The sequence below is a fragment of the Mus pahari genome, chromosome 11 (assembly GCF_900095145.1).
Source record: "Mus pahari chromosome 11, PAHARI_EIJ_v1.1, whole genome shotgun sequence".
Lineage (NCBI taxonomy): Eukaryota > Metazoa > Chordata > Mammalia > Rodentia > Muridae > Mus > Mus pahari.
In genome coordinates, this window is record NC_034600.1 from 22,903,477 (window position 1) to 22,914,031 (window position 10,555).

The 10,555-nt window shown below is 43.3% G+C and overlaps 1 protein-coding gene across 2 annotated transcripts in view; it reads left to right on the top strand.

Annotated features, from left to right (window-relative positions):
* The first annotated feature begins 908 nt into the window (after positions 1 to 908).
* The window catches only part of Acot12 (acyl-CoA thioesterase 12), a 39,439-nt gene continuing 29,792 nt past the window's right edge, over positions 909 to 10,555 (top strand). Inside the window, exons 1-2 of one of the 2 annotated variants that reach the window (XM_021208224.2) lie at positions 909 to 1,136; positions 9,359 to 9,428. In XM_021208224.2, the coding sequence (XP_021063883.1) occupies positions 1,007 to 1,136; positions 9,359 to 9,428 (200 nt within the window). In that variant the 5' untranslated portion in view covers positions 909 to 1,006. Of the gene's footprint in view, positions 1,137 to 9,358; positions 9,429 to 10,555 lie in introns of those variants that run through there. The other variant, XM_029544078.1, reaches the window with a different exon arrangement.

The following is a 10,555-nucleotide window of genomic DNA, read 5'->3' on the forward strand; positions in this document are numbered from 1 at the left end:
TTTAATGGGGTTATTTGAATTTCTGGAGTCCAGCTTCTTGAGCTCTTTGTATATATTGGATATTAGTCCTCTATCAGATTTAGGATTGGTAAAAATCTTTAAAGACCCAGACTGTCCTTGATGCTCCCAGGCTGGGCTCGGTGGCCAGAGACCTAATGCTGAAAGTGCAGCATTATCCCCAGGTGCCAGTGAGGTCCCAGGACAGGCAGCAGGCCCTGGTTCCTGCCACCTGATCCTGATGTTTTAGGCAGTACCAGACAAGCCACCTCACCCCTCCAGGCCTCTGTTACTCCATCCTCTAATACAAAGTATAGCACCTGCTGGCCTGTGTGGGCCTCGAGTTCATATACAGTGTCCTAGATTTTTCTCCCATGAACGTTGGGGGGACACTAGAAAACTCAGAATGTTGCCTTCTCTAGTTGGGCGACTGATGCACCTGCGCACTCCAGCTCCTCGGGACCTTTGTTTTTCAGTTTGTTTGGCAGTGGAATCAGTTTCCTAACAAAATGATCTTTGGAGCCGCTGTAGTGTCCTAAGAACCTGCAGGTTGAGTTTAAACGAAGGCCTGAGCAGTAAGTGTTGCAATGTCTGGCAGGGGGCAAAAAAGGCCAACTACTAAACTGACCAAGCAACAAAAACCAGAAGCCAAGCTCTCTAAAACATTTCCACAGCAAAGGCTCTGCCCTCTCCGGAGAGCATGCAACCCCTTCTAAAGCTCCCTCCTCTGCCAAGGTCTTCAGATGATGACCATTGTCCTGCATTCTAGAAACACCTGTCTCTGCCCCATGCGTTTTGGAGCTAGGACAGCGCTCCTGTTCTGTTCCGAGAGAGGCTGGCGTACTCCCTCGCCCTCCTCGCGACAGTCCCCGGGTGACTCGTAGGACCCTGACCTCTCACCTCCTAAGCACCTGGCAGCGGGCGCGGGCAGCGCCCTTTGGAGCGGGGGCGGGCCCCAGGGTATCCGGATGGCCTGCCGCTGGCGTCTGGGGTTCTCTCAGCCCGGACTATGGAGTCGACTGTGACGCCCGGCGAGGTGCTCATGAGCCAGGCCATCCAGCCGGCTCACGCCGACTCCCGCGGCGAGCTGAGCGCCGGGCAGCTGCTTAAGTGGATGGACACCACCGCTTGCCTGGCGGGTAGGTGTGCGGCCCACGCGAGGGCACCGTCGGGCGGGGAGGGCTGCTGCTGGTGGCCAGGGAGGTGATACTGTCCGGGGATCCTGAAGGACTGGAGTATCTGGAACTAGGGATGCGCTAGGCTGGCGTGGAAGCCAGAGAGAGCGAGGGAAAAGGAAGGAAGCAAAGCGAAGGGCAGTGTTCCCAGAGCTGAGAGCTCGTGCAGACAGGAATGGCTAAGATAGCTGCTGACAGCGACCTAGACCAGTGGCTCTCAGATGTTTATTTGGATGGACTCTTTTCAACTCACAAAACAAAGTGAAGACATCCCTCCCCCCCACACACAAAGACTTTGCTATATAGATTGCATATATCTGTACTTAACCATATTCAAAATTCTAAAGATAGAGTTCATTGACTAAGTAGAACTGAGGCTGGAAAAAGTGTTCACACTGCAAGCATGAAACCCCAATTCACTTTGTAGTGTCATAGGCACACGCGCGCGCACGCGCGCAACACACACACACATATGTGCACATGTTACTATTTTACTACAACAACAAAGGTGTTCTTACAGGACCGGTCAGAGTTCATGCTTTTTATGATTTAAAAGCTTCCTTGGTGAAAGATTGCTCCTTTGCCAGATTCTCTTCTGTGTTCAGTTTACTACCCTCTACTGTTCGGCAGGCAGGGGAAACTTGATATTCCTGAGAGAGAATGCGAGTGAGAACGGCAAGAAGGCCTACTGGTATAATCCAATTGCGAAAGGCTTGCCTGGCTTGCTTGAGGTCGGTGTGAGTTTCATCCCAGCACTAAGAGTTGGGGGTGGGAGCGCAAAATCATCTAATAAGGACTGAATGATGTCTCCATGCCATCTCTGAAGTCTGTATTTTGGAAGTGACAGTTCCCTAGTGTGGCTGTGTCATATAAGTGAGGATTAAAGAGATGAGAAGAGCGCAACCTCATCTCAGGGCACTAAGTCTTAGATCTTAGAAGCACGTCACGTCACGTGAGGCCGCAGCAAGAGCCGGCCTGCAAACCAGGAAGAGAGTTTTCACCAGTCTGGTAGACCCAACAGCCTCAGAAACGGAATGTCTATTGTCCAAGCCACCCCGTCCATGTGCTGTGCTATGGCCACCCCAGAAAAGGCAGCTTCTCAGCGTGGCTATGATTTATGTTCTGACTGTGACTGACTTACGCCTAAAGATGAAAGAAAGCCCTGCTTTTAAAACCAGTGTTTTGTAATATAAATGGCTTTCTAACTAAAAGCCTGGGTTGAGCAGTACGTGAATGTCCTGGGCCCACACTGTCTTCTCTCATCTTTAGACCAGTGATAGTCTTAGATACAAGCAAGCCTTGCCACACTCCCTTCTGAAGAAAGTCTTTTGGTGTCCTAGTGCTATTTTGCTTCCCTGGGATCCCTTATCTATACACAGTGAACTTCAAATACACGAATCATATCTCTGATTCCCACTCAGGACCTCTCTGTATCTTCCCATCATCCTTGAGGTAAAACCCAAAATCTCCCCATTTTTTCACAGATGCTCTTGTAGTGGAGAACTCATTCTCTGGGGGGCCAGATAGATAGACATGAGTTGATTTTGAGCCTAGCTTAGGATATTAGACTGATTGGCTATAGGATGTTCCACCAGAGGACACTGACACTAAGAATAAGTACAGCATTGTGGCTCACATACAAATAATCTCCATGGTAACCGCCTCCCCTCCAGACTGTCTTGATAGCAGCAATGACAGCCTTCTGGGGTTTTGCTAGTGTGTGGCAAGCTTTTCTCCCTAAGAAACTTTGTACCTGTTGTTCTTTCTTTGCCCATTCCCATGTCTCCCTCCTCAGTTTCAATGTCTTTTCTCCATTTCCCCAGGTTCTCGAGTCTCTGAAGTCCTGACCCTTGTGCTAAACTTCTACTGCCTGGTTCTTGCTCCTGACAAACATGTATTCAGATGAAAACAATTAGATCTGGGAGGAACTTTAGACGTCATGTGTTCTAGTCACATTCCATATACTGAAAGAAACTCAAGTAAATTTCAAAACATTATGGACCCCTGCTTTTCTTCTTGGATTAACACAGTGCTAACTCTCCCCTGTTAGTCACCCGCACAATGTGGTTACATTTTCGATGACAGTCCTTTTGTTTTATTTGCTGATTTATTTGGTTTCAGTCTTAACAGTTCTAACAAGATTTGAATTGGATAGAACAATGTTACAAGAAATCAGAAATATGCAAACAAAAGAAAGAAATACAGAAAATATTGATATTGCTGCTCAGAGTAATGCCTATTTCCAAGGCACTGATTGTAATTAACATTAAGAGATTCTAATTTGACCTTTTGGGAAACTTAGATCACAGGAAGACTATAGATAATCAATTATACTATGCTTTCGTAATTATATTGCCATTGGTAACTTCATAACTGGTAATGTTACTATTATGAATACTAAAGACTTCTTATGAAAGGTTCACTTGTGAAATACTGTGTTGAACACTCTATGGAAATAAGAGCCACCACATAATCAGGAGACATTATCCAAGTAAGATAGATTGAATCTTAAGAGTAACACAAAAGCAGGTTTTTCAGGCATTGTTTCAGCCAGAGTTCTGTTGACCAGTGCTCTGTATACTTACATCTTCTAAGATAAATAATGCCATGTCCATGTCCTTAAGGCACTGCTAGATTCCAAAACATCTTTCTCAATATTTAAGAAAAGAATCGGACAGCTCAGATCACATAAGCATTAGGCCCGACAGTTGTCATTCACCCCAAACTCTCAGTCTTTTCAGACCGGAAGCCTGAAACCATACTGTGGCATGCTCCACACCCATCTCTGCTTCTTGTTTTAACTCTCTCAAGACCACACTTCCTTCTCCATGGTATTGATGAATCTTTCTGAATGTTCACTTTTAACGAGTGCCACCTGACTCATAACCGTGCCCTTATCTAGGACTCACCCTTGACGTGCTATCTGTGTGTCTTCCTGCTCCACATATTCAATACACAACCCTCTTGTGTTTGGATTTACTAATGCCACACTACAGGAATCTGTTCATCCCAGCCCCTGTGAGCTCCACACCACTGCCTACTCTCCGACCCCACTGTCCTGCCTCGTGGGCTTCAGGGCGATGCTCAAGCTCTTCTCCCCGTATTCTGGTCTCACCTCCACAGTGCATCTAAAGAACATCTGGAAACTGCTGACCTCATCATGTCACATACTTTTTGTCTTTACTTTTTGTTCCTTTAAAAATGGACCTGCGAGCTTGCTTGGAGGATCTAGCAAGGAAGCACAGCTACTCATATACCCTTGTCTGAAGGCAGGTCATCCTGTTCGACCCTGGACACACATGGATCCATGAGGCAGGGAGGGGACACCTATCCATCCATCCATCCATCCATCCATCCATCCATCCATCCATCCAGATCAGCCGAATCAACCCTGGCAAACAATGGGGTGACAGAGGTCTCGGCCAGATCACTCCCACATCCCCTTTGTTTCTTTACTGAAGGCTGAAAGGGCTTTTCTTCTAACCTGGTCAAGTACTTCCTATCAGAAATCTTTGCCACATCAATAACAACTATTAACTCAGGAGATAACAGCAAATAAAGGTAAATTCAGGCAACTAAGAAGTGAATGAAAGTGTTCGAAATACATGGAAGTCAGCGCCAGAAGAGGAAAACAGTAGCAACCAAACTTTTCTTTTTTTCTTCTTTGTCTAGCTTTATGAGGTGGTGAGGTGGTGTGTGTGTGTGTGTGTGTGTGTGTGTGTGTTTGTGTGTATGTGTGTGTATGTGTGTGTGTATGTGTGTCTGTGTGTGTGTGTGTTAGAAATCTGCAGGTTTGCCAATTTGAACATCAAAAGGACAATGTTTGAGGGAATCACATCCACTGAAATATGAAGAGAGACAGGGAGATAAATGGCTTTGCTGGTAATCCTTAAGCAGATACCTGGCACAGTTTGAATTTTGTATGTATAGGGTAGACTTCAAATTTCCAAGTAAAGACCAGAGAAAGTGAAGGAGCCATGCCCATCTCTAAAATGACAGGGCTTTGTGGTTTATAGTTAGTAAACTGAACCATCTGTTTATTCAAGAAAACAACAGAAGCGAAAGTAATACTTTTCAAAGAGCTCATCAGAGCCCACTGTTTCAATAACAAATCAACAATGGCTCAGAGCTAATAGAAAACCCTTACATCCAATTAAACCGCAAACACGATTTGTTCTTCAAAGATAATCAGTGAGAACTAATCTATAGATGACATTGATGCTAGAATTAAAATTCAAAGGCTTTAATATGGCTATTATAGTTATACACAAGGAAATTGATATTATTATTTTAAAGATTAGAAAAAGACAATAAATCTCGAAAAATGAAATAGAAAGTGTTTTATGAGGACAATATAGAAACTCAATAACAGAAATACAGCATCTAAATTTCAAAATACAGTGTATAGCCTTAACTACAGAATAAAAATGGCTGGGGAGAAAGTCAGCAAATGTTAAAAAAAAAAACAAAACCAATGTAAAGTATCTGACCTTCCATACAAAAATGAGGCTATGGTCCAATTGCATAGCACACTTGCCTACCGTGCATAAGGTTAGAAGTACCTGTAGTACTACACAAGTACACAAAGTTTCATACAGTCATGAAAAAAGTAAAAGAAAGCTTTTACATATGCATAAGGTCTCCCAAAGGAGAAAATGACCCCAAACATGCTGAACATCATACATTTAGATTCAAGATTCCATATATCACCAAGCAAGATTAATTTAAAAATTATAATATATAGATATATTATAATTAGATATGTTTAAGAACATGTCTTAAAAGCAGCCAGAAAGGCTGTGCTCAGTGTAGCAATAATTAAAATTACCACCAACTTCATCCACAACAGCAGAGATCTGGTTAGCCCAACTACATTAGTGTTTTCAGCTAATTGATCACAGCAGAGGTCAGAAGACAGCAAATAATATCTGATAATAACAGTTCTGAAAAGATGGCAAGCAAGAGCTTCCAGGCCCCATCCAGGGTCTGTTCTTGGCCTTCCTTCCCTTCATCTCCATCTCACTCCTTCTCAATTTCTCCATTCTAGCCACAGAAGCCACCCTGAGGCTCCCTGTAACCACTGCTCTGTCTGCCTGCCTGCCACCCTCAGGCTCGCATAACCACAGCCCTGCCTGCTCAGCAGCCTCCCTGTCCACTCTCCCCACTCAGATCTATTTCGCTTCGGCTCATCCTTCAGATCTCAGCTCAAGAACCTCCACTTGTTCCATGAGTCGCGGGCTCTGTTTTCTTCAGAACACGTAACTCATTTTGTCATTGTATATCTATGTAATCAATCTCTGGCTTTCCCTTTACACTTCATGGAAACTGGGGTCATGGCTGCATTTCCAGCACCCTGGAGAGATGCTGGCTGGCATAGCACAGGTGTTCAATAAGTATTAGTTGAGAGCCATATCTCTTGTCCTTTTCTGGAGTGTTTATATAGGCCCTTTCTGACTCTTGTTTCTAATTCGTTTATATTGCTTTATTTTAAATATTGGCAGTTGGCCAGTCAAAAAATTCAATGACAGTGATTGGAAACTTAAAAAAAAAGAAAGGAAGGAAGGAAGGAAGGAAGGAAGGATACTATTGCCACCTTATCAATAACCATAGTATGAATACATGGATTATAATCACTTCAGCTAATGTGTTTCCATCTTCCTAGGACATCAGTAATATCTCTTAAGTATTTCTACTGTCATTGAAAGTATGAAGGTATAATTAAAATGTTAAGAATCAGAACAATCTGGTCCTTTTGAATTCATATCAGTGGAGATCCCTCCCCATCAGAAGGGAATCAAAGGATGTAATGGGTATGCAGGAGCCATTTGGAACTCTATGTGGGAGTAAGTGGGCCCAGGAGAGACTTGTCAGTTGTAAAATAATTCAGCAAAAAGACAGGATTTGGAAGTGTCAAACTCTAGACGTGTTTGGGGTGGACTCTGCCAGAGTCAGTATGACCAACATGAGGCATGCTCATCTGATTTCCAGGCACACTTGGAAAACGACGTAAACTTTGTGTACTCATGTCCATGAGAAAGGGACCTAATGTTAGCCTCTCATATTGCTGTCTTTTCCTTTTTATCGGTTCCTACACGTGTGGAGTAGAAAGTATGGCTGTTGGGGTCACGTCCAGTGAGGTGTTCTCTGAAAGCATTCTTAGCCTCGTCTACCCAACCCTTCCCTAGAATTCCTATTTTATGTAGTCAAAAACCACTAGAACAATCATTTGAATCTTTCTAAGATTGAATTTCCTCACGTAAGGGTGGAACTGATGACAGTACTAACCTTCTCTGACTGGCGTGTGTGACTTGGTGCATGGCCAATGGCTGACATGCATGTCTTGGTGCATGGCCAAGAGAAATGCTTTGTAAAGTTCTGTCACCTGCTGCTGATTCTCCCCGTTCCATCATGCAGTCCATCACTGTGCTCTCTAAGCATAGTATTCTCCTGGAAAGTGCAATGGAGCTCTACACTCTTATCTTAATGGTTACTACATTTTAGTTACTTTAATCACTTAAAATTGGCAAATCACATTGGTGTACACAATCATACTTTATTAATAAGGACATTTTAACTTAGCTCAACACCTTGTTCCTTCACCAACTCAGTGTTTATTACATTTTTTTAAAATCAGTGTTTTACAGAATGTTTTTGAAAATTCCAGTACTTCTCTGGAGAATGTTGGCTCTAAGGATATCGTCTTAGAATGGATCTATAAGGACCTCTAAGCAGACTGGAAAGATTTCCACTCAGTTCCTGGAAATCAACTGAGTATGCCTCATATTTGCCTCAAACTGAGTCCACCCTGAACAAGACTAGAGTTTGACCTTCCAAATCCTTGTCTATTGCTAAACTGTCTTATAACTGACAAGCCTCTCATGTGCCCATTGTTCCTACATAGAGTTCCAAAAATGGTTAATTTCTTGCTTCTCTTTACCATAGATGATCAGTTAATACATTGTAATCCATTCTTTGCAGCAAACGAGAATTTAGTTTAATTCTCTGTCACTTCTTCCTAATGAGTATCAACTGCGAAGGCTTCAAGTTTAAGAATGAAGCTAAAAGTTTGTTAAAAAGGCAGTGAGCCAAGCAAAAAATGATACACAAAAAACCTAGTACCCAAGAGGCTAAGGTGGGAGAGGGTGTGGGTGGAGGTGAATTTAGAGCTGGAGGCCAGCCTTGGCTACAAAATGGGTTCCTGGCCACCCTAGTCTATGTAGAAAGCATTTATCTCAAAAACAAAACAAAACAAAACAAAACAAAAAACAAAACAACAACAACAAAAAAATAGTCAATGAAAATTTGTTTGGACTTTAACTAAATGCCTTTTTTGGTTTTTGGAGACAAGGTTTCTCTGTGTAGCCCTGGATGTCCTGGAACTCACTCTGTAGACCAGACTGGCCTCGAATTTAGAAATCCACCTGCCTCTGCCTCCCAAGTGCTGGGATTAAAGGCATGTGCCACCACTGCCAGGCCTAAATGCCTTTCAGAAACAAAGCTGGCATAAACTCACATCCAAATCAGTTCCAAATAGCATAACTTCTGGTATTTTTATGTTAAGCAAAACCAATAATCAAAACAATTCTGAACAAATTGAGTGCAGATATAGACCATGGAAAATGTTGAGGGCCTCTTCACCCTTGTTCTGCCCCTTAGTAAGACGTCGTCTACAGCATCGTTATGTAGACAAATTGATGCCAGTTTGGTAATAACACATAGTGAACATGGCCCACCTGCATCCTCTGATACCCAGAAGGACCCCCTCGGGTGTGGGAGGGATGTCTATGTTCACAGTCATCTGTGATTCAAATATATTCAGCTACTAGCTATAGGAGACAGTGGGTACAGCGTTGATGTTTAGTTATAAAATAAAAGAAGGATAAATAATAATATAAAGTATTTAGAGTCATCAAAAACCTGCAAAATTGTTACTTATAGTTGCTAGATTTCCTGAGCATTGGTTTTAAAATTCAAACTAGAGATTCCCAAGTTAGGATTTGGGAGAAAGTACAGTAGTTAAATACAGGTCATCCTGACTGTGTGGGCAGTGTTGTGCTGTAATGAGAGAGGGGTGAGTGACCAGAGCCAATCTGCTCCAATGTATTTGTTTTCCCTTTTGCTAAACCCTTTAATCAGAGCTGTTCACATAGCACACTTTGACCTGGCTTTGTTTGTTTGTTTGTAAGCTGAAAGGCATGCTGGGATTTCCTGTGTCACAGCGTCCATGGATGACATTCTGTTTGAGGACACAGCGAGGTAAGTGGTGGTGTTCTTCTCTTCCCTTCCTGTGGGCTTATTGGATCATTTGCAGTTCATGTTTATTGCACCTTAGTCATTTGGAGCCAACGACCGACCGTGTTTTCTTAGAAAACAAGAAACACTTAGTGAAAAAAAAAAAAAAATCCTGGTGTCCACGAGTACTCACTGTACTCGCTGTTCTAAGTACAATTTGATCTCAGCTTTCTTAAGTGACTCATGGTGTCTGAAGCTTTGAAGTGTGAGGCCTGGCAAACTTCCTCTCATCTCATCCTTAAGGGCCTTTTCCGACTTGATAGATGGTAATAAGTACCTCTGCTTCTGGGATGCAAACACTTACACCTCTGCTTTTGGGATGCAAACACTTACGATGTGTGCAAATAATCTAAATTATAAGGAACATTTTGTGTGTGAGGCTGCTTATTCTTTTAAATAAAGGAACAGGAAAGAGTTCCATCTGAAACCCATTTATTCTCTAAGGTGAAGCTTGTTAGCAAGGCAGCCCTGTCTGCCTTTCTCAGCAGGAGACCTAGTAGCACTAGAAAAGGTCTGGTTGTTTTAAATATGAAATGGACAGACAAGGTGGCCGCGGTCTTAGGGGAAGGAGCTGGTTGCCTGTGGCTGCTTAACTGACAAAGCTATAGCTTGCCTACCCAACAATGTCATCAGAGACCTGAGAAAGATAAATCATAACAGGAAGTGTACTCCAAATGGCCCATGTGTCATTAAAATTACCGCGATGTGCCCATTACCTAGAGGGTCACCCACCAGACTCCCGGGGTTTCAAATGGCTTTGTTGGGGAGAGAGTAGCCCAGGAGACCTGAAAGGCTTTCCTGAGGCACTAGAACTTGGGGGAACTAACATTACTTTGTCTACACAGTCAACTCTCCAGTGTCCTATTTGTCCACAGTTTGGGCCAGGTCCTACAGGCACATGAGGTGAGACATTGGGGCAGTCTTTCCCAGTGGTTCCCACAGAACCACTGTGGTTTCCCAGAGTTATCACAATCCAGGTAGAGTTGCTGTGCCCCATCACCTTCTTTGAAGACCTAGGGGTCACCACAAGGAGTTGGGGTCTTTCATAGTAAGTTTTTTGTTGTTGTTGTTTTTCGAGACAGGGTTTCTCT